At 40.0% G+C, this 25,573-nt stretch overlaps 1 protein-coding gene across 4 annotated transcripts in view; it reads left to right on the forward strand.

The window, feature by feature from the left end:
- Positions 1–25,573, forward strand: part of usp6nl (USP6 N-terminal like) — a 211,268-nt gene that overhangs the window by 109,430 nt on the left and 76,265 nt on the right. For all 4 annotated transcript variants that reach the window (XM_078235858.1, XM_078235859.1, XM_078235857.1 and 1 more), the window contains 2 exons: positions 13,801–13,908; positions 16,640–16,749. In XM_078235858.1, coding sequence (XP_078091984.1) covers positions 13,801–13,908; positions 16,640–16,749 — 218 coding nt within the window. The remainder of the gene's footprint in view (positions 1–13,800; positions 13,909–16,639; positions 16,750–25,573) is intronic.

The raw sequence follows: 25,573 nt of genomic DNA on the forward strand, positions 1-25,573 counted from the left end.
GACTGTGGGAGGAAACTGGAGCACCCGGAGGAAACCCATGCAGACATGGGGAGAACGTGCAGACTCCGCACAGTGACCCAAGCCAGGAATCGAGCCGGGGTCCCTGCCACTGTGAGGCAGCAGTGCTAACCACTTTCATAAGGAAAAAGATCTGAATGCAAATCAGAGTTGCCTCCAATTAACCAGTTAACGAGCAACATTTGTCTGTATTCCACAGGACTTCACCTGTTTATTTCTTTGTGCTTAGTGGAAAAAGGTTTTGCTTCGGAAGGAAGAGTTGATCATGTTTTATGCAAAATTCCCTCTTCAGTGATAATGCAAGGTTCTGTTTTAGTGATGATGTGAACTTCCTAACATCACTGTTGGGGAAGTTTTGCTAAATAATCCAAGTAATGTCAGGAAATATTTGGGGTAGTTCAGCTAAGGGAAAGGTGGAGACTAATAGATTTTTCATTCTGAATGTAAACCTTCATATTTAAGGTACTGCTTGTGAACTTGATCGTTTTAGCTATTGCCCATTCCCCAGAGAAATCATTCTGCCAGTGACAGTAGAATATAAATTTCCAGTTTGACAATTAAAGAATTATATTAGAACATAGAACAGTACAGCACAGAACAGGCCCTTCGGCCCACGATGTTGTGCCGAGCTTTATCTGAAACCAAGATCAAGCTATCCCACTCCCTATCATCCTGGTGTGCTCCATGTGCCTATCCAATAACCGCTTAAATGTTTCTAAAGTGTCTGACTCCACTATCACTGCAGGCAGTCCATTCCACATCCCAACCACTCTCTGCGTAAAGAACCTACCTCTGATATCCGTCCTGTATCTCCCACCACGAACCCTATAGTTATGCCCCCTTGTAATAGCTCCATCCACCCGAGGAAATAGTCTTTGAACGTTCACTCTATCTATCCCCTTCATCATTTTATACACCTCTATTAAGTCTCCCCTCAGCCTCCTCCGCTCCAGAGAGAACAGCCCTAGCTCCCTCAACCTTTCCTCATATGACCTACCCTCCAAACCAGGCAGCATCCTGGTAAATCTCCTCTGCACTCTTTCCAGCGCTTCCACATCCTTCTTATAGTGAGGTGACCAGAACTGCACACAATATTCCAAATGTGGTCTCACCAAGGTCCTGTACAGTTGCAGCATAACCCCACGGCTCTTAAACTCCAACCCCCTGTTAATAAAAGCTAACACACTATAGGCCTTCTTCACAGCTCTATCCACTTGACTGGCAACCTTTAGAGATCTGTGGATATGGACCCCAAGATCTCTCTGTTCCTCCACAGTCTTCAGAACCCTACCTTTGACCCTGTAATCCACATTTAAATTTGTCCTACCAAAATGAATCACCTCACATTTATCAGGGTTAAACTCCATTTGCCATTTTTCAGCCCAGCTTTGCATCCTATCTATGTCTCTTTGCAGCCTACAACAGCCCTCCACCTCATCCACTACTCCACCAATCTTGGTGTCATCAGCAAATTTACTGATCCACCCTTCAGCCCCCTCCTCTAAGTCATTAATAAAAATCACAAAGAGCAGAGGACCAAGCACTGATCCCTGCGGCACACCGCTAGCAACCTGCCTCCAATCCGAAAATTTTCCATCGACCACCACCCTCTGTCTTCGGTCAGACAGCCAGTTACCTATCCAATCGGCCAACTTTCCCTCTATCCCACACCTCCTCACTTTCATCATAAGCCGACCATGGGGGACCTTATCAAACGCCTTACTAAAATCCAAGTATATGACATCAACTGCCCTACCTTCATCAACACACTTAGTTACCTCCTCAAAAAATTCTATCAAATTTGTGAGGCACGACTTGCCCTTCACGAATCCGTGCTGACTATCTCGGATTAATCCGCATCTTTCTAAATGGTCGTAAATCCCATCCCTAAGGACCCTTTCCATCAATTTACCAACCACCGAAGTAAGACTAACCGGTCTATAATTACCAGGGTCATTTCTATTCCCTTTCTTAAACAGAGGAACAACATTCGCCATTCTCCAGTCCTCTGGCACCATCCCCGTGGACAGCGAGGACCCAAAGATCAACGCCAAAGGCTCTGCAATCTCATCCCTTGCCTCCCACAGAATCCTAGGATACATTTCATCAGGCCCAGGGGACTTATCGACCTTCAGTTTATTCAAAACTGCCAAGACATCCTCCCTCCGAACATCTATTTCCTCCAGCCTATTAGCCTGTAACACCTTCTCTTCCTCAAAAACATGGCCCCTCTCCTTGGTGAACACTGAAGAAAAGTATTCATTCATCACCTCGCCTATCTCTACTGACTCCATACACAAGTTCCCACTACTGTCCTTGACCGGCCCTAACCTCACCCTGGTCATTCTTTTATTCCTCACATAAGAGTAAAAAGCCTTGGGGTTTTCCTTGATCCGACCCGCCAAGGACTTCTCATGTCCCCTCCTAGCTCTCCTAAGCCCCTTTTTCAGCTCATTCCTTGCTAACTTGTAACCCTCAATCGAGCCATCTGAACCTTGTTTCCTCATCCCTACATAAGCTTCCCTCTTCCTTTTCACAAGACATATATTATCCTTGATGATATGATGAACACTGCAGGCATTGACTCCTCTAAAGGTATGCTGCATTGTATCACTGCCCCTTCTTGTTATATTATGTGGAGATGAAAGAATACATGAAATATTATGTACAAATAATTAATTTATATCATGAAAGTAATTTTCATGAAGATCAGTTTTAAAATTGATGAGAATAATAAGGAATGTGCTCTGTATTTGGATAGATATTTTATATTTAACAAAACATCCTCAAGTTCGTGATTAGTATGGATTTTTATGAGAGTTCAGTTTGCTAAGAGCAGACAAATTTAATAAACTTGAGTTGCTCACAATACTGGGGAACAAATTGAATACAGAATATATAACCAGGCAGAAAATGCCTTTAGCTGAATTGACAAAATAATCTAGTTTACACTAAATCTTATTTGCCACAGACAGTAGTTGCACACTGTATGCAACATAACAGCTTCTTTACATGTGTATTATCTTTTGCTGACCTGATGGGTGGAGGTTTTGGCAGTTGTATGAAGATTTTAGGGTGGGCAGGGCTGGATGGCGGAAGGGAGACCTTAGAAAATCACTCAATAGTTTTTGAACTTATAAATATTCGTGATTCCTGATGGAAATAGTTTGTTTGTGAACTTCAACAGTATAATTTGCATAAATATGGTATATTCTGCAAGAAATTCTACTTTTTGGGTCGTAGGAGAAAATTGGCCCAAGATAAAATACATGATAGTATGAAGTTGAGATGCTTAGCCATTCAGACCAGAAATATAGAATCGTTGAAACTAGGAGTAGGAGTAGGCCATTCAGCCCTTTGAGCCTGCTCCACCGTTAAACATAATCATAGTCGATCTTCTCTCTCAATGCCATATTCACGCTTTTCCCCTGTATCCCTTGATGCCACTTAAAATCTTTAAAATTATCTATCTCTTTCTTGAATACATTCAGTGACGTCATCCACAGCCTTCTGTGGTAGAGAATTCCACAGGTTCACTACCCTTTTGAGGGAAGAAATCTTTCCTCATCTCGCTCTTGAATGGTCTTCCCTGTATCTTGAGGCTCTAGATTCTGCAGCTAGGCATGTTATTATGATCTGACTGGATCCATGATGTCTTTTTCCTGCCTTTTCGAATCTCTCTAGCTCACTTTGCTGTTCTTGAACTGTGATTGTCTAAGGGAGAAATTTGAATAGTTTGTTAATTTATTCGTTCATGGGATGTGGGCATCATTGGTTAGGCCAGCATTTATTTGCCATCCCGAATTGCCCATTGGATGAGAGTGGTTAGACACCTTGAAATACTGTAGTCCATCTGTTGCAGGAGCACCCATGGTACTGTTTGCAAGGTAGTGGCAGGATTTTGACCCAGTGACAGTGAAAGAATGGTTATATAGTTGTCAGTGTGGCTTAAGAGGGGAACTTGCAAACGGTGTTGTTCCCATGTGTCTGCTGCCCTTGACCTCCCAGATAGTGGAACTTGCAGGTTGGAAGGTGTTATCGAAGGAGTTTTGGTGAGTTGCTACAGTGCATCTTGTAGATGGCACACACTGCTGCCACTGCGTTGGTGGTGGAGGAAGTGGGTGAGGTGTCAAAGAAGCAGGCTGCTTTATCTGGATGGTGTCAGTGTTCTTAAGTATTGTTGGAACTATGCTCTTGCAGGCAAGTGGAGAGTGTTCCATCATGCTTCTGATGCGTGTCTTATAGATGGCAGACAGGTTTTGGAGTGTCAGGAGGTGAGCTACACTCCACAGAATTCCCAGTCTCTGCCTTGTTCTTTCAGTCACAGTGTTTATATGGCTGATCCAGTTCAGTTCTAGTCAATGGTAACCCTTGGGTGGTTGTTCGTGAGGGATTCAGCAATTGTAAAGCATTGAATGTCAAGGGGAGATGGTTAGATTCTCTCTTGTTGGAGATGGTCAGTGTCTGGCACTTGTGTGACGCAAATGTTATTTGCCATTTAGCCCAAGCCCGAGTATTGTTCAGGTGTTGCTGCTTATAGATATGATCTACTTCAGTAAGTGAGGAGTTGAAATGATGCTGAACATTGTGCAATCATCAATGAACATTCTCACTTCTCACCTTATGACGGAGCAAAGGTTATTGATGAAGCAGCTGAAGATAGTTGGGCCAGGGACACATCCCTGAGGAACTGGTGCAATAATGTCATGGAGCTGAGATGATTCACCTCCAGCAACTACAAACATCTTCCTTGCTGCTAGGTATGACTCCAACCTGTGGAGATTCTCCCCTTGATTCGCATTTACTTCAACTTTGCTTGTGCTCCTTGATTCCACACTTGAGTCACATGCTGCCTTGGTGTCAAAGGCAGTCAGTCGTGGCCCACCTCGAGCTCAGCTTCTTTGTGCATGTTTGGAGCAAGGCTGTAATGAAGCCAGGACCTTAGTGGCTGTGGCAGAACCCAAAGTGATTGTCAGTGAGCAGTCAGTTTCATCATACATGAAAAATAAGTAAAATATACTATTTTGCTGCTATGAGCCTTTCATGGAATCTAAAATCAAATTGTATTGTACAACTTAGGTCAGATTTAATTTTCATTGAATATTAAATGTGAAGCAAGGTTGTTGGGTTCAATGCTACACATTTTTAAAAACCTAGCAATAGGTAAGATTTTAAAAGCCATGAAATTTGAAACCTTTGGGATTATGTGGCATAATTTGTGTAGCTTCCATTAAATTTTCACAATTAAAAAGGAACTTTGTTACTGCTTTCATAGACTTATTTACTGCAGCGAAAATCTAAAGGGTGGGAAGAGTAACAAGTTTCATATACATTTAAATGTTATAAAATACCCAGGCTTATTTTTGACAATAGCCATTTGCTAACTTTGCCTCTTTGTATTCCTGGTAGTAGAGAGGTGCTTTGTTGAACTGTTTACATTTTCTGTTTTATCATTTTCTGTAACTGACATTTTGCTCTCTCTCATAAAATTAATAGATTTCAAGAACTTAAATTTCATCAAGAATGCAAAATCTATCAGAAATTGATGGCATTATTATGGTAAATTGGAATAGTATAATCTTCCCAGGATCTGTAAAACTCTGATCAGGAAACCAAGAATTCTGGACAACAAATGAGCCAAAACAACTCTTCAATTTAAGGCAAATATTTTATCATTTGAATCACATCATTTATGCACACAATTACATTTGGAATATTAAGGAAATATTTTCACAGGTATAACAGCACACTGCTCACTCGTTCAGTATACCAGCACTAGCCAAATATTTCATTAAAATTCAAATCATTACAAAAGATTAAATGAATTGTAAATTATTTGTTGGTACGTTATTTGTTCAAAATGATTGCATTTTCAGTTTTCACTGGCAAATAACTCCTGAACGTTATGACTCTTTAAAAGTCCCTGAAGCCAATTAGTAGGATATGTTGCCACAACATGGGTGGGACTGGTAACTTCCTGCAGAGTTTGTAACGACTGAAAACAACAAACTTTGAGCATTTCGCTTTAGTTTAAAGCTGTCAACAGTTATGTCTTTTTTCATTTTACTTTTTAAATGTTGTTAATCGCTTTGTCATTTCAAAATGCTTTACTACAACGTAGCATTAGCATGGAACTTACTAAGCACTGCAATGAAACAGGAGTAAAAATATAATTACAATTGAAGGGACAAAGCACACTGAGGTAACAAAAACAGACACGATGTCCCATGTGTGTGCTAATACCAAACTGCATAACTTGTACGTTTGTGGAATATCATGTACAAGATGTTTCTTTCTGGGTGCTGAGCCATGGAAATCACCCATCTGCAACCAGAGTATAAAACATGGACTCTGCAAGTAGCCAGTTTCTCAAAAGGGAAATCAGCAACATTAGCTGTTGTTAAGAAGCGAGATAGTATTACAACCAAATGAAGTTGATGAAATTATCTGAACCAGAAACAGTAGGTAGATGAACTGGATTCTGGTTTTGTCTGGGTGATGGGCGGCAGAAGATTAATCAAATAACCTATTTCAAAATGCAGGGGCTCTCAACGGATCCCCAAGAGGCGAGGTTCGTTAAAATGTCTGCTGTTTGAAAAAATATTCACCATAACTTTCCACTATGGTCAAACTAGGGTACAAATCCTAACAGTGCAAAGGCATCTGACCTAGAGGTAAAAGGATGCGAATGCTGGAAATTTGAGATAAGAACAAAAAAAAGTTCACAGGTCAGGCAATATCTATGGAGAGAGAAATAGTTTGTTTCTCATGTCAAAAACTTTGATTCAGAACAGGAAAATGTTAGGGAAGTAATAGGTATGGAGTCAATTGATCTAAGCATGGGAGCGGCTGCATTTTTGTAAACTCCGGCGCTATTCATCTTTTACTCAGCTACTCTCTATCTTATTTACCTGATTTCCCCTCCTCCCCAGTAGTAAAAGAAATAAATTGCATTCATAGCAATACCCTTTATTTGGAGCAAGTGAGTGGAGTTGAAGGAGGAGTCCGTTAACAAACAGCAGGTTCAGCTGCTTGGAGGAAAGTGGTAGTGGATAGAAACAGGTTAAACCTTAATTCAAGGATGAAGCAATTGATCCCTAAGACCATCCTTGTGGGGATGTAAAGACATTGGAAGATGGTGGTAAAGGTAGTTATGGCCAAGACATTGGAAACGGTTAAAGTTACAGAGGACATCAGAAGAGTCGTGGATGTAAATGGGAAGAGACAGGACAAAAGGAAGAAAGTAGTTGAGATAGGAAGAGATAAAAAGCTTCGGGTCCCATGTGCAATTGTTTCAATGTTCGGTAAGGTGTCTCAAAAATCATGATTCCATAATCTTGATGAACTAAAGTTGAAGATAGCTTAGAATAAAACTGAGAAACAATTTTTTTTACTAATTCAAGTTCTGACATTTTAGTCTTTATTAATACATTCAGATAGGATCTTAGTCCTTTGCATATATCTAAAGAAATTACCGCTATCAGGTACACTGGATTTTTGCAGCAAAACGAGAACCAAACCACTGTCTCGAAGAAGCAAGGGAAGATACCACAGTTGTGTTGTAACAGTGCCAGAGTGCTCAGTTGTTCTTTGCTTAGCCCCAGTATGTATTTACTTCAAGTGCTGAACTAGAACATTATTTTACACCCAATGTGTTTAAGCAGCAAATCACCAAATACATGAATTTATTTCAGATTTTAGTTATATTTATGCTGCAGCCTGTATTCAACTGTTTCTTTAGCAGACCTTGGAATGGTATTATTTTTTTGCAAGATTTTGACTGTTCTGTCATCTTTTGATATTGTCTCCCCTGATTAGTTCTCAGAGTATTGAGATGGTCCTAGATTATAATTAATTATTCACTTAAAATAGATTCATCTGGTGATAAAATGCAAGAACCAATTGCTCTTCAAGAGTCTTGTAATTAATTTCCAGGGGGTTACGATGCCTTACTCCTGATGGTTAACAAAATCAATGGATTACTACACGAAAATTGCAGTGTGTAATGACTAAAGTACTGTATATTATATGTAAATGATTTATATACACATGTTTATATTTATTATTGTCTGCAGAAAACAGTCAACTTATTCTGCTGTCATATGGTTTCTGGATATTCTTTTGGGTGAAACATTCAGTTTCTTACAACGGGAGATGAATGAATAACTAATTACCAGTCCAAGTGCCAACATGATATCATGCGACCTCCTGTTCACTGCACTGAAAATAATAGATATGACATTCAAATAACTATGCAATTTTGCAATACTGCTGAAAGGAAAAATTCAAATTGAACAATACTGCTGTAATGTCTCAAAATGCCAGGAACACAGCAATTCTTTGAGAACATTATGGGCGCAGTGGACAGTGGGGACCGTGTGGATGTGGTATATCTGGATTTCCAGAAGGCATTGGACAAAGTGCCGTACCAAAGGCTGCTGCATAAGATAAAGGTGCATGATGTTACGAGTAATGTATTAGCATGGATAGAGGATTGGTTAACTAACAGAAAGCAAAGAGTGGGAGTAAATGGGTGTTTTTCTGATTGGCGATCAGTGATTAGTGTGTGCCTCAGGGATCAGTGTTGGGACCGCAATTGTTTACGATTTACATCGATGATTTGGAGTTGGGGACCAAGTGTAGTGTGTCAAAATTCGCAGATGACACCAAGGTGAGTGGCAGAGAAAAGTGTGCAGAGGACGCTGAAAGTCTGCAAAGGGGTATAGATAGTCAAAGTGAGTGGGCAAGGGTCTGGCAGATGGAGTACAATGTTGGTAAATGTGAGGTCATCCATTTTGGTAGGAGTAACAGCAAAATGAACCATTATTTAAATGGCAAAAAATTGCAGCATGCTGCTGTGCAGAGGGACCTGGGTGTCCTTGTGCATGAATCGCAAGGAATTGGTTTGCAGGTGCAGCAGGTAATTAAGGAGGCAAATGGAATTTTGTCCTTCATTGCCAGAGGGATGGAGTTTAAAAACAGCGAGGTTATGTTGCAGCTGTGTAAGGTGCTGGTGAGGCCACACCTGGAGTACTGTGTACAGTTTTGGTCTCCTTACTTGAGAAAGGATGTACTGGCACTGGATGGGGTGCAGAGGAGATTCACTAGGTTGATTCCGGAGTTGAGAGGGTTAGCTTATGAGGAGAGACTGAGTAGAATCCTTGGAATTCAGAAGAATGAGGGGAGATCATTTAGAAACATATAAGATTATGATGGGAATAGATAAGATAGAAGCAGGGAAGTTGCTTCCACTGGCAGGTGAAACTAGAACTAGGGGGCAAGGCCTCAAAATAAGGGGGAGCAGATTTAGGACTGAGTTGAGGAGGAACTTCTTCACCTAAAGGGTTGTGAATCTGTGGAATTCCCTGCCCAGTGAAGCAGTTGAGGCTACCTCATTGAATGTTTTTAAGGCAAGGATAGATAAATTTTTGAACATTAAAGGAATTAAGGGTTATGATGAGCGGGCGGGTAAGTGAAGCTGAGTCCATGAAAAGGTCAGCCATGATCTTATTGAATGGCGGAGCAGGCTCGATGGGCTAGATGGTCTACTCCTGCTCCTAGTTCTTATGTTCTTGGGTCAATCCGAAAGTGTTAATTTGCCTGCATGAACAATTGATATTGGTAGCATACCATATCCCAAAACTTGCGTCAGAAGTACTATCTGTAGGTGTTGGAAAGACTTTAAAATACATACAACAAGTAGGTTTTATATATGGAAGGATTTGGTAGGTTTTGCCTCTTCACTCTTCTGCTGAAGAAGGCAGTGTTGAGCAAAAGAGGATCCAGGAAGTACAAACTGCAGTCTCATGGGTTACCATAAGAAGCTCAGGGCATAGGAAATAAATAAATCGGTTAGAGAAAATAACTCATACTGATCAAAGCTGCTGCAGTGCATAAATATGGTTCATAGTGCAGACCTTAACCTTGCCATGGGCATTGAATATTTTACAGTACTGCACCTTCATCCTCTGAACAGTGTTACTGACATTTCCCAAGCTCTTGTTTGCAGTTTGCTTACTCACTGGCTCTCTTGGGGAAACAAGATCTTCATCTTGAACTGCACTTGATGCAGTCAGATTTCTACTGCTTCAGAAAAACTGACTTCCCTACTGCTTTCAAGGCTGGGCAGCCTCCCTGCAGCCATCAGTTTTTTAAAGAAGTGATTTACTCCAAGGCCTGCAGCAGGACACATTCCTGGCTGCTGGATTGACACTGATTCCAAGGCGAAAGTCCTGGACTCTGTACGTTCTGCATATTGTAATTAACTAACCTAGAAACACAGACAGCTTCAGCAATGCTCAAGTCAGCTTGAAGAAATTTTTAGCCATGTTTAAACACAGAAAATAGAAACATGGAAAATAGAAACAGGAGTAGGCCATTTGGCCCTTCAAGCCTGCTCCACCATTCATTTTGATCATGGCTAATCATCAGTTCAACATCTTGAACACTCCCCACCCCGCCTCATATCCCTTGATCCCTTTAGCCCCAAGAGCTATATCTAATTTCTTCTTGAAATCTCACAATGAACATTATAATATAAAAATTGTCTTGAAAATTGTATATAATTTGCAAACTTGTGAGATTTCACTTTTCTGACTTGTTCAGGTAAATTTATATGTAAAGAATAGGAGGACTCTCAAAATCTGATGGACCTGTGAGATACCATGCTCTTGTCAACTGGCATGGTTTCCATTGACAGCCACCATCGATTTGTAGCTTTTTACTCAGTTTACTGTTCACCACATCATGTTTGACTTTCTACCTTGTGACTCATTATCTTAGCAGTGTCAAGAATTTTCAGAAAATCCTATCGACTGATATTTCTTCTACTCAACATATTTTTAATAACATTAATAGGTTGGTTTAAGCTGGACCTTACTGTCCTTCATCCATGTTCATCCATGCTAAAACCCTTTCAAAAATTATACTTTTCAGGTGTTTCCTCACCAGATTTCTCATGGTAATTTCCTAGACGCTCGCTACAATTGATGTATACTTTCCAGCTTGTTCTCGATCCTTTTAAATCTAAAATACAAAAATGTTATTAACCGCAACTTATTTCAGTTACTATCTTCAACTTAACTACAAATTGTTCTCTCCAAATAGTATAGTTTTTTAAACGGGGGTTTAACCTGCTTATAACAATATATGTATCCTTTGTTTGCAAATTTCTCACCCCTACTCTGGAAATCAGACAGATTTTCTTCATCTTTGGATGGAAATAGATGTAAAATACTTCAATGTTTCTTTGTCCTGATTTTAGCCTCTCTCTTGAATTTGGAAGTACTTTCCTGTACCCTTTGTTTATTGCTGATTGTACCACATTATACCAGGTAGCAGCTTCTGATAAAGATAGGAATATAAAATTAATTTTAGTTATCTCATCTTTTTTCCCCTAGTAATAAATCAATTCAGTAACTGAGATAAAATGAAAAAGATACAGATCTGAAAAACTTCAATATAAAATAACCAACCTTGATGCTAAAATGAAATAATAGATTTCTGAAGATTTATGTGGAAGGTACAATTGGAAAATAAGCAATAGCTCAATTTAATTTTTGAAACATAAGGCAACTATAATTATAACTACAGTGATTCAATGAAAAAGATGATCAGTTTTGAAATCAATACAGTAGCTGCGATAGAGATCTTGAAAATTAATGTGAAATTTATAAGTTCTTTTTTTAAAAAAAAAAATAATAATTTGAAGCCATAATGTTTTTCAACTAATATTCTTAGATTTTTTTAACCATTGATAATCATTGGACATAAAATTTAGCTCATGGTATTGGGGGTAATGTATTGGCGTGGATAGAGAACTGGTTGGCAGACAGGAAGCAGAGAGTGGGAATAAACGGGTCCTTCTCAGAGTGGCAGGCAATGATAAGTGGGGTACCGCAGGGTTCAGTGCTGGGACCCCAGCTATTCACAATATACATTAATAATTTGGATGAAGGAATTTAATGCAATATTTCCAAATTTGCAGATAACACTAAGCTGGGTGGTAGTTTGTGCTATAAGGAGGATGCTAAAAGACTGCAGACTTGGACAGGCTAACTGAGTGGGCAAATACTTGGCAAATGCAATATAATGTGGATAAGTGTGAGGTTATCCACTTTGGTGGCAAAAACAGGAAGGAAGATTATTATTTGAATTGTAGCAATTTAGGAAAAGTGGAAGTGCAACGTGACCTGGGTGTCATGGTGGAACAGTCGCTGAAAGTTGGCATGCAGGTACAGCAGGCAGTGAGGAAAACTAATGGCATGTTGGCCTTCATAGCAAGAGGATTTGAGTAAAGGTGTAAGGATGCCTTGCTGCAGTTGTACAGAGCCTTGGTGAGGCCACACCTTGAGTATTGTGTGCAGTTTTGGTCTCCTAGTCTGAGGAAGGACATTCTTGCTATTTAGGGAATCCAGTGAAGGTTCACCAGCCTGATTCCTGTAATGGCAGGACTGACATAAATAAAGACACTGGATCGACTGGGCTTGTACTCATTGGAATTTAGAAGAATGAGAGGGGATCTCATAGAAACATATAAAATCTTGATGGGACTGGACAGGCTAGATGAGGGAAGAATGTTCCTGATGTTGGGAAAGTCCAGAACTAGGGGTCACAGTCTAAGAATAAGGGGTAAGCTATTCAGGACTGAGATGAGGAAGAACTTCTTCACTCAGAGAGTTGTGAACCCTGTGGAATTCTCCACCACAGAAAGCTGTTGGGGCCAGTTCATTAGATATGTTCAAGAGGGAGGTGGACGTGGTCCATGTGGCTAAAGGGATCAGGGGGTATGAGGAGAGAGTGGGATACTGAAAGTGTATAATCAACCATGATCATATTGAATGGTGGTGCAGACTCGGGAAGGGCTGAATTGCCTACTCCTGCACCTCTTTTCCATGTTTCTATTTGCGTAAGAATAGTTCAGTACAGTGCTATAGCAAAATGAAAGATGCAATAATATGGTTTCTTAGGGCAGCACAGTGGTTAGTACTGCTGCCTCTCAGTGCCAGGGACCCGGTTCAATTCCTGGCTTAGGTCACTGTCTGTGCGGAGTCTGCATGTTGTTCCTGTGTCTGCTTGGGTTTCCTCTGGGTGCTCTGGTTTCCTCCCACAGTCTGAAAGATGTGTTGGTTAGGTGCATTGGCCATGCTAAATTCTCCCTCAGTGTACCTGAACAGGTGCCAGAGTGTTTTCACAGTAACTTCATTGCAATGTTAATGTAAGCCTACTTGTGACACTAATAAATAAACTTTTAAACTTGAAGTGCTGCTTCCAAAAGTTACAATGGAAACATTAGGCAGATATCAAGTCTGCAAGTCATTTATTTTAATTATAAAGGTACAATGCTGTATTGAAACAAGGTCTGGGCAAGTTATGATTTAAATTGTGCCAGATACCTATAGCAATGCTCACCTTGATATGGTGGTCTTTGGGTAACAGAAACCACAACATTCTTTACAGAAGAATGACGGATATTGCTTTTAAATGTTGGATGTTGGTATGGCATAGTATATTGAAGCTCCCATGGACTTCATCCCAGTTAAGTTGCAGATCACTCAATGCAGAGGGTTGATTTGAATTTTGTATCTGGGAGAGACCATGCCAAGGCTAGACTCTTTTCCCTCCAGCAGAATGAACATTGAAGAGCTATTCATCCGAAACTGCACTTGCAGCCATCTTTTCAGGTGATTATGAACATTGAGTATTTAAGCATTATGTTGTTGTAAGCTTTGAGTAACTGTAATATAGCTGGCAAAAATATTTTTCTTTAACTTTGATCCAAAGGTTGTACGGAGAATTTATAAGGGAATTCCACTGCAGCTGAGAGGAGAGGTCTGGTCTCTGCTTCTGGAAATACAAAAAATAAAATTGGAGAAAAAAGACTTGTATGATGTAAGTTTATTTTAAAACAATTTCTAAAACTGTTAACTCAACGAGAGCCATGCTTACATGATTTTTTAGTTTACCTACATTGTTAAAAGCACGGGAAGGAGTGTGGTTGATGTGCCATGCATCTATATATCTATAGATAAGCCTGTTGATAACCAGTCATGATAAATTTAAACTAACACTTTGTAATTTTGACTAACTTGATTTATGACTTTCAATCAAGATGATGCATTATTTTTTGAAAAACAGATATCATGCTAAAGTAGATTTGTTTTCATTTAAACAGTTGACATGTTAACATTGTAAAATAATGCAGCAGCAGATTCATTGTACGTTCCTGCAAAACATTCTGTTTAAATTCATCATTGCTTCTGATTGTCAGTTAAATTGAGCTATCTTTCATGATGTTTTTATTTAAGTTGGAGAGTAGGTTCTGAGTACAATTTGTTTCCCGAGCACTGTTTTCCTAATTTAAGTACTTTTTTGTGCAAGGTACAATTTGCTGGATTTGGAAGACTTTCCATATGAATTGCATTGATCTGGGGTGAATGCAGATTCCTGGAGATTTAAGGATAATGTATCAAATCTCTGCCCTCTCTCGCCCCCCCCATTTGAAAATAGACAATTCTTTTGGACCATATTGTGACGTTGAAAAGATATGCTTATGGTACATTTTCTCCCAAGTCTATGTCCTTGCTCCTCTTAACTGGGTCAAAGGAGATGCTGAAGGGTCATCCTGCCCTCTGAGCTTTGTCTCTTTTTACTACCTGTGGGAAGCACTTACCCTTTCCATGATGCTTGCTTCTGGCAAGCCTGGATGAACTTAGAAACTAGCTGAAACAGGTGTGCGAATCCCTGTGTTAATTATTTGTTTCATAAACTAAAATTTTGCAGTCAGTTATTTTATATTGCTAGAATTAAAACCACGTTGTAAGTTTTCAGTAGTCGTGTCTTTCTTTAAATGTAATACAGGCATGTAGGATCCTGTGTTAAATTATAGTTGCTATTGAAGAATTGTGAAATATTATCTTCAGCTTTGACTCCTAAACTTGGACCAAAATGACAGTTCAAAATGATTGAATCATTTTCAGTATTCACTAAATGGCGATGGTGTTAATTGAATGAGGTTCAGGTGGGCAGCACGTTGGCACAGTGGTTAGCATTGCTGCCTCACAGTGCCAGGGACCTGGATTCAATTACAGCCTGAGTAACTGTCCATGTGGAGTTTGCATGTTCTCCCCGTGTCTGAGTGCGTTTCCTCTCCAGTTTCCTCCCACACCCCAAAGGTGTGCAGGTTCGGTGGATTGGCCGTGCTAAATTGCCCCTTAATGTCCCAAGATGCGTAAGTTAACGTGGTAAATATTTGGAATTATGGGCTAGGGCAGTGGGTGGGCTTGGGTAAGTAAGATGCCCTGTTGGAGAGTCGGTGCAGACTCAATGGGCTGAATGGCCTCCTTCTGCACTGTAGGGATTCTATGATTCCATGATTATCAAAAGTACTGACTCCATTGTCAACAATGTGCCAGTCAATTGTTCTGAAATTTTATTATCTCTATTTTTATTTTAGAAGTTATCACCAGACTTGAGGTAGGAAAGGTATTCACTGTCGTGCACCTATTTAGTACTGTGTACTGGACGTGAAGAGAATTTTCATCTCTGTTCTACTGAGTGCTGAGCAGGCATCCTTGTATTGTCTTATCTGTTTTCATGTTTTTCATTCGTCCTACGTTTAGATACTTTTTTGTAGCTTAGTTATAATGAGTCAAAGTTTCTAATTCCTACTGTGGCAATGTAAAATGACAGTCCACGTTGAAATGCTTCCTTGAGTCTAATTTTCACCTGGTGGTTTTGTACAAGTTTTTCCTGCAATTCAGCTTAATGAAATGCTTAGAATTTGGTGTTGTACAGTGTTTGTTGCAGTGCCATCAAGTTGCAAGATAGAGGTACTACGCTGGTAACAAATCCTGTGCAAGATTAATTTTTGTGGGCCACAAATCTCTGACCCGGAGAAGAAGCATTTTTGACTCGTATCCCTAAAGGATATTGAAATAATATCTGTTTGATTGTGAGGTAATCTAATACTTGAGTGCTGAATCAATCAACAGTCAAATGAACAGCATGGTGCGGTATGAGGCAATCCAGACTATGAATGCCTAGCTTTGGTCCCTGACCCATTTAGCTCATCTCAACCAGGAGTGTATTTTTAAAACTTCGGTGTTGGGTCTAAAGTTCTTCTTTACCTTTTAGCTGGTGTTTCTAATAACCTGTGTTGATGAGCCCTATTTTGTGGATGTTGAATGTAGACCAATTTTGGTTGCAGTTTTCTCCTTTGTTGCCTCCTTCCTTTTCCATCAGACATCCCTATCTCCTCCTTTGAGCAGGCAATTTTCCAGCAACTGAAGGCTCTCAGATGAAAAAAGTGAAAGGCTACTGATGCCCATGGGATTCTAATCAAGCATGAATCACTGCTTGTATAAAAATTGTAAAAAAAAACACTAAAAATTATAATTTAGTTCTTCATATCTTTCTATAAAATGTGAATGCTTTTAAGATGATATAGGTGAGGATTTTATGAATTAAATACAATGTTTTGGAGACACTGGCAAAATGTGAATTTGAATCATTTGTATCAGAGTAGGTTTAGTTTTTTAGCATGATATTTTGAATAGATAATATTGCTGACAACTCCCAAATGTCTTACCACCTTTTCTCTTTTGCTTTAAAAATAATTTAGAAACTTAAAAGCAGAGCACGGACAGTATCTCCAGACATCAGGCAGATTGACCTCGATGTGAACCGTACTTACAGGGACCATATCATGTTCAGGGAAAGATACGGAGTCAAGTAAGGAAATTTTTTGCTTGCCTCTTTATTGTTCTTAAATTCTAATTGCATTTGCTTGGTGCGTTCAGTAATAATCCTTTTTCTAAGTTGTATTTCACCTACAGAGTTTTCTGACAGCACATACCTATTCCCTTCCATACATCCATCAAGCAGCTGCCAACAGGTGCATGAGGTCACTCATAGTGAATGCCTAATTATCCTCCTCCTCCCTGTGTGGAACTGACTTGACAGTTACACAACACCATATAGACACTTTGCCTGATCCTAAAGAAAATAATGTGAATCTAACTTGCTACTCTGTAATAACAAAAACAGAAAAGTCTGGAAAAACCCAGTAGGTATGAGGCTCCTCTGTGGAGAGAATAGAGCCAACAATTTGAGTAAAGATAACCCTTCGGTAGAACTGACGAAGGGTCATCCTGACTCAAAAAAGACTAGCTCTGATGAAGGGTTATCCTGACTCGAAACATTGGCTCTGTTCTCTCTCCACATATGCTGTCAGACCTGCTGAGTTTTTCCAGCATTTTCTGTTTTTGTTTCAGATTCCAGCATCCGCAGTATTTTGCCTTTTTATTGCTGCTCAATAATGTTGCATCTTGAAATTCGAAAGAGCTTCCGAGTGTGGCATTTTGATTGATTAAAAATCAAACAGTTTCATTGAATCATTGTTAACTTCAGCATCCTATTTTACTTATTCTTTTCTATGTTTGATTTTGTGTACTTCTGAAATATTCTTGTTTATAGAGTGATTACTCATGACCTGGTGGGGTGGGGTGAGAGAGGAACTGTCTTAGAAAGGAAGATGAATTAATATCAACACTTGCACTCAGGAACCCTGCAGTGTGCTTGCTTCAACTGTGTTTAATTTCGATCCACCTCCTTGTTGGCTTATTTCCTTCAAGTTTATAATAATATTGGCAGCACTCCGTATCTAAATAATTCTTCAGGATTAACAAAAGATGTGTAATCGGTATGAATGATGACTGTCTCTTTAAATATCATGAATATACATCTCAGTTGAAAGTTGCACCTATGAGAATTAATATGCAGACAATTGGAATTACAGTCTGGCTATCTTAATGTATCTTTTCTCTGGTATTCTATTGACTGTAATAATATACAAAATACATTTCAGCACTTGGTCTCCAGCACTACAATTAAATGCTTTCAATACTTTCAGCACTGCAATTAAATACTTATTTTCTCAACTGAAAAATATTCTTCAATTTTCTGAAAAGGTTAGAGTCATAGAGAATTTACAACATGGAAACTGTCCAACTTGTCCATGCAGCCCTTTTTTTTAAACCACCAAGCACGTCCGAATTGCCCGTGTTTGATCATATCCCTTTCTACCCATCTTATCCATGTAACTGTCTAAACACTTGTTAAAAGATAAAATTGTACCCACCTCTAATACTACCTCTGGCAGCTTGTTCCAGACACTCACCGCCCTCTGTGCGAGAAAATTGCCCCTCTGGATCCTTTTATATCTCTCTCTCCTCTCACCTTAAACTTATGCCCTCTAGTTTTAGACTCCCCTACCTTTGGGAAAAGATGTTGGCTATCTAACTGATCCATGCCCCTCATTATTTTCTAGACCTCTAAGATCACCCCTAAGTCTCCAGGGAAAAGAGTCCCAATCTATCCAGCCTCTCATAACTCAGACCATCAAGTCCCAGTGGCATCCTAGTGAATATTTTCTGCACTCTTTCTAATTTAATATCCTTTCTATAATAGGGTGACCAGAACTGTACACAGTATTCCAAGTGTGGCCGTACCAATGTCTTGTACAACTTCAAGATATCCCAACTCCTGTATGCAAGGTTCTGACCAATGAAACCAAGCATGCTGAATGTCGCCTTCATCACTCTGTCCACCTGTGACTCCACTTGCAAGGAGCTATGAACCTGTACCCCTAGATCTTTGTTCTATAACTCTCCCCAACGTCCTACCATTAACTGAGTAAGTCCTGCCCTGGTGCAACCTACCAAAATGCATCACCTCGCATTTATCTAAATTAAACTCCATCTGCCATTCACCAGCCTACTGGCCCAATTGATCAAGATCTAGGTTGATGACACCTTTGTTTCATTTATTCCTGGTACTGAGAAGGGTGGCAATAAGTTGGATATCATAGGGAGTTGGCTTTTTTTTTAACTTTAGGAATACACAATTATGAGAGTTGAAGGTAAAAACCTATTAAATTTCTGATTCTCATTGGATATAGCCTTGGTGTTTCTTATCTATCGATTTGTATCAAAATCGTGGCAGACAATTTGGCATCAGGCATTGCTTAACAAATGTAACTGAATTCAAGAGAAAAAATATAAATTGATGTCCAATATGTTTGCTTTCATCTCGCGTATATCCCTGCCATTTTGAGCTGTAATTGCCAGATTAATATGAGTTAGCCACAGTCAAATATCAAGTCTACCAGTAAGAATGTGATACTCATGGCTGTGTCTTATGTCGTGTATAAAAATTGAGTTATTCAATACTTAAATTTCATGTGCAACGCCCTGTCTGAAAGTTGTGTGGTGTGATGGGGTGATATAATTACCCTCTCAATCATTTCCAGCTGTCCTGAGGAGCAGTTTTTGAAAATAACTTGGGCAACTAGTTGACCAAGTTCTGTCTGACCTCAGCCTTTCATTATCTCCTGTGGCCTTTGTGTTGACCATGCTAACACTTATGGTGTGCACAGTTCCAAGTCCTACATCATGGAGCACTTTCCTCTGAAATAGTTTCAGAATTTTCTTGAAGTGAACTGATGTTCCAAAGGAAATTGAGCTTATACAAGAGTTTGCAGCAAGATGCAATGGAATGCAGATAACCATTTCCTAACCATGATGAATATCCCTATACATATTTCTTATAATATGCAAATATCAAAGATCTTTAATTGTCCACTCGGACCATATTTCAAGACAAAACCATTTATCATCTACTTGTCACAGTTGATGCACAGCAGTGCTTTGGAATTACTGAAATATCTATCCTCATAGGTACATTATACTGGTTCAGCATTGTGAAAGCCAAGTTTCAGACTGAGGCCATGAAGTATTTTATACATAAAATAATCAATAGTTAGAGTAGGTTGACAAGAATACCAGAAGCTTGTATACACTATTTAACAAACCGCTAGATTCTATAATGGGACGACAGTAAGGCCATTCTGAAAAGATGAGATCAAATGAACTTTCATTAAGTGACAGGATGGCTCAGTTGGCAATGCTGTATCCTCCCATTCAGATGATCGTGTGTTGAATTCCACAGTAGAATTTCAGGATGTGAGCTTGAGTGGGTGATATTTCAGTGCAATGATTCAGCATTGCATTATTAGAAGTGCCAGCTTTTAGATAATATGTATAAGCAAGGTATTGTGTGTCTATTTCAGTTGTTTAGTTGGCTCAAAAGATCCCATGGCACTATTTAAAGCAGAAGAAGAATTTTTAATAGTATCAACCAACACCTTGAAGTCAGATCAACTGATAACTGATTGTTGCTTGTGGGATTTCACTGTATTAGCAATTATCTTGGATCTGCAGTGCTATTATTATGATTTAGAATTTCAAGCAATATCATTTCAAGCAAGAGGTCGATGAAAGTCCTTTTTAGTTTCCATTTCTGCCGGAGGTTTTGGAATTGCAGCTATGGCAAAACACATTTTACTCATTTGTTACAGTTGCCTTTTACTTTGTATATTACAACCATATTTTAATGATTGTAGAACTGCAAAGCATTTTCAAAATGAACACTTCTCACAGTCTTGTTTCATATTGAAAGCATTTTAAACGTTCAATCAAAAGTCAAAATCTGATAGTTGTTGGCCATCTTCAGGCAAGTCTTTCTGAGACGGGGCAGAACTAGCATGGATCAGTTGGATAGAATGGCCTATTTCTGTGCTATAAATACTTTGTAAGGACTTCTCTATAAACATGAGATGGCTTTATATCACTGCTAGGCCTATAGAGAAACCAGATGTTACTTTATTTCTTTGTAATGTATTGTTTAGAGCTGGTAAGGAGCGCAAGTCCAGTATAGGAAGGGGGCAGAAGTAGGAGAGCATGTAAGCAATATAATCATAATATAATATGAAAATATAAGAACACTTTGAGAGTCATTGAACTGCACATGGACATGACAAAGACCAGTGTAATATATTGGTGAAAAGCAGATTTTGAGGGGCTTGGAAAAATGGACTGCAATACTGGCAAACAGTGATTTAGGACAGCAATGGGAAACAATTAAAATAGTTTTCAACGTAGTTCAGGGAAAATATGTTTAAAAAAATGGTAACATGCTGAACACTAATGAATCATCATGGATTAATAAAGCATGAGGGGGGAAATTGAGGGTAAGAAATGAGGCCTGTACAGTAATGGAGAGCATTGAAAAGGAGAATATGAAATGTTTAGAAAGGATCTTTTTAAAAAAAAGCAAGTAGGAAAGCAAAGAAGAACTAGGTAATTAAACTAGGAAGGAACATGAAAACAAAAGTGATAAAATATTTAATAGGCATACAAAATAAAATGAAAGATGGGATTGGAATAAGGCCACGAGGGATAGACTGGATAAAATTACAGGCAACAATAACGAGCTAGCAGAAATATTAATTACTTAGCTTCAGCGTTTACTGGGCAACAGATCAATTGGATATTAAAGTGAGATTAAAAATGATATAACTTCAATTTTTAGAAAAAGGAGAAATATTAAACAAGCTATTCAAACTCAAAGGTCGAGGCCTGTGATCTGGATGGATTGTATCTGCACAATTTAAAGCAGAGATTTAGCGGCAGCACATTAGCATTTAATGATTTGTTCGAAAAAGGTGTTATGCTGGAGATCTGTGAGATGACTAAAATTATATCCGTATTTCAGAAGGAAGATGGTATATGACCAGGAGAGTATAGTTTAACATTGATGGTATGAAGAATAATGGAAACTCTGCTCAAGAGGGAATTTTTACAAAAATCTAGAAGTCTCAAATATAATGAATAACCCGCATGGCTATAGAAACATAGAAAAACTACAGCACAAAACAGGCCCTTCGGCCCCACAAGTTGTGCCGAACATATCCCTACCTTTTAGGCCTACCTATAACCCTCCATCCTATTAAGTCCCATGTACTCATCCAGGAGTCTCTTAAAAGACCCTATTGAGTTTGCCTCCACCACCACTGATGGCAGCCGATTCCACTCGCCCACCACCCTGTGTGAAAAACTTTCCCCTAACATTTCCCCTGTACCTACCCCCCAGCACCTTAAACCTGTGTCCTCTCGTAGCAGACATTTCCACCCTGGGAAAAAGCCTCTGAGAGTCCACCCGATCTATGCCTCTCAACATCATATACCTCTATTAGGTCTCCTCTCATCCTACATCTCTCCAAGGAGAAAAGACCGAGCTCCCTCAGCCTATCCTTATAAGGCATGCCACTCAATCCAGGCAACATCCTTGTAAATCTCCTCTGCACCCTTTCATTCTTTTCCACATCCTTCCTGTAATGAGGCGACCAGAACTGAGCACAGTACTCCAAGTGGGGTCTGACGAGGGTCTTATTTGGCTGCATCATTATCCCCGGACTCCTAAACTCAATCCTTCGATTGATAAAGGCCAACACACCATACGCCTTCTTAACCACCCCCTCCACCGGTGGGGCCGATTTTAGAGTCCTATGGACCCGGACCCCAAGGTCCTTCTGATCCCCTACAGTACTAAGAGTCTTTCCCTTTATATTGTACTCCTTCATCCCATTTGACCTGCCAAAATGGACCACTACGCATTTATCTGGGTTGAAGTCCATCTGCCACTTCTCCGCCCGGTCTTGCATCCTATCTATGTCCCTCTGTAACTTCTGACATCCCTTCAGACTATCCACAACCCCACCAATCTATGTGTCGTCGGCAAACTTACCAACCCATCCCTCCACTTCCTCATCCAGGTCATTTATGAAAATGACAAACAGCAAGGGTCCCAGAACAGATCCCTGGGGCACACCACTGGTGACCGACCTCCATTTAGAAAAAGACCCATCTATACCCACTCTCTGCCTCCTTTGGGCAAGCCAGTTCTGGATCCACCGGGCAGCAGCCCCTTGGATCCCATGCCCCCTCACTTTTTCGAGAAGCCTTGCATGGGGGACCTTATCGAACGCCTTGCTAAAATCCATATAAACCACATCTACTGCTTTCCCTTCGTCAATGTGTTTAGTCACATTTTCGAAGAACTCCACCAGGCTCGTAAGGCACGATCTGCCTTTGACAAAGCCATGCTGAGTATTCTTGAGCATACTAAACCTCTCTAAATGCTCATAAATCTTGTCCCTCAGAATCTTCTCCATCAGCTTACCAACCACTGAGGTTAGACTCACCGGTCGATAATTTCCTGGGCTATCCCTATTCCCCTTCTTGAAAATAGGAACCACATCCGCAATCCTCCGGCACCTCTCCCGTCTCCATCGATGTTGCAAAGATCATCGCCAGAGGCTCTGCAATCTCTTCCCTCGCCTCCCACAGTAACCTGGGGTACATCCCATCCAGACCCGGCGACTTATCTATCTTGATGCCATTCAAAGATTCCAGCACATCCTCTTTGTTCAAGTCCACATACTCAATCTTTTCAGTCCACCGCAAGCCCGCAGTACATCCACCCAGGTCCTTCTCCTCTGTGAAAACCGAGGCAAAATACTCATTAAGCACCTCTGCCATTTCTACTGGTTCCGTACAGACTTTCCCGCCATCACCTTTTAATAGGCCCTATTCCTTCACGTCTCATCCTTTTACTCTTCACGTATTTATAGAACGCCTTAGGATTTCCCTTAGTCCTACCTGTCAAGGCCTTCTCGTGACCCCTTCTGGCTCTCTTAATTTCCTTCTTTAGTCCCTTCCTACAAGCCGTATACTCATCTAGATCCCTATCTTCGCCAAGCTCTCTGAACCTTTCGTATGCTTTCCTTTTCTTCTCGACTAGGTCCCGCACAGCTTTTGTGCACCACGGTTCCTTTAACCTACCAACTCCTCCCTGTTTGCTCGGAACGTTGTCCTGTAGAACTCTAGACAGATATTCCTTGAAAAACTGCCACCTCTCTTCAGTACATTTAGGACTTTTAGGAAAGAAAAGTCCTGCTTGACCATCCTGTCTGAATTCTTTGAAAAGATAAAAGTAGATGAGGATAAAACTATAGATGTGATTTATCTCCATTTCCAGAAGGAGTGCCAGATAATAGAAAAATGAGTAAGATCAGAGCATGCAGAGGGACACGTGGCAGAATGAACAGCTGGCTGTGTCAAGGACAGAAAGCAGAGCTGGGGTAAAAAGTAGCATGTCATTGTTGGAGAATAGGGAAATTTGGTGCTACAAGCTCCAATACTGGAACCATTGTAACTCGCAATGTATATTAGCTATTTTAGACTTTGGAATTGAAAACTCGATTTTTATTTTTGTGTCGTCAATATTGAAGAGGACTCCCAACAAATGGACATATAAATGATAAAGTAACTTCAAAGCAAATAAGTATGAGGTATTAGGAGGCCACATATTATTTGGAAGATTAGACTCCAATTAGAATAGAGGAACAAAGGAATTTAGGAGTGTAAATACGTAAATCACCAAAAGTAGCTGGACAGATTGATGAGTTTTTTTTGAAAAGAATACCAAACACTTGGCTTCATTTCTTGAAGAATAGGACTGAAAAGCAGAGATTATGCTGAACTTGTATTGCACCTTAGGGGAGGCAATGACTGAGTGGTATTATCGCTAGACTATTAATCCAGAAACTCAGTTAATGTTCTGGGGATCCAGGTTCGAATCCCACCACAGCAGATAGTAGAATTTGAATTCCGTAAGAAAAATCTGGAATTAAGAATCTACTGATGACCATGAAACCATTGTCGAATTCCGGAAAAACCCATCTGGTTCACTAATGTCCTTTTAGGGAAGGAAATCTGCTGTCCTTACCTGGTCTGGTCCACATGTGACTCCAGAACCACAGCAATGTGGTTGGCTTTCAGCTGCCCTTGGACAACTAGGGATGGGCAATAAATTCTGGACAGCCAGCGGTACCCATGTCCCACGAATGCATAAAAAAAACCCTTGTTTAGATCACACTTTGACTGCTGTGTACAGTTCTGATCTCGTACAAAAGAAAAATAGATGCACTGGAGGGCTACCAAAAGGTTTACAAGGTTGATATGAGAAATGTGAGCTTACACCTATCAGCAAAGTATGGAAGAGGCTGGGTCTTTCTTGTCTTGAAAAAGAGAAGGCTGAGGGGTGACCAAATGGGGGTCTTCAAAATTATGAAATGTTTCGTAGAGCATGCCTTTCCATATGTGGGGGAAAGGGCAAATCCAGAGGCCATTAATATAAGTTTGCTGACAACACCACCTTAGTGCGTTTGATCTCAAACAATTATGAGACTGAGTACAGTAATGAGAGAGAGAATCTGGTGAACTGGTATGGCGACAGTAATCTCTTCCTCAATGTCAACAAAATGAAGGAGATGGTCATCGACTTCAGGAAGTGGAGAGGAGAACATGCCCCTGTCTACGTCAATGGGGACAAAGTAGAAAGGGTCGAGAGCTTCAAGTTTCAGGTGTCCAGATCACCAACAACCTGTCCTGGTCTCCCCATGCTGACACTATAGTTAAGAAAGCCCACCAACGCCTCCACTTTCTCAGAAGATTAAGGAAATTTGGCATGTCAGCTACGACTTTTACAGATACACCATAGAAAACATTGTTTCTGGTTGTATCACAGCTTGGTATGGCTCCTGCTCTGCCCAAGACCGCAAGAAACTGCAAGAGGTTGTGAATGTAGCCCAATC

This window comes from Mustelus asterias, chromosome 19 (assembly GCF_964213995.1).
Source record: "Mustelus asterias chromosome 19, sMusAst1.hap1.1, whole genome shotgun sequence".
NCBI classification, from domain to species: domain Eukaryota; kingdom Metazoa; phylum Chordata; class Chondrichthyes; order Carcharhiniformes; family Triakidae; genus Mustelus; species Mustelus asterias.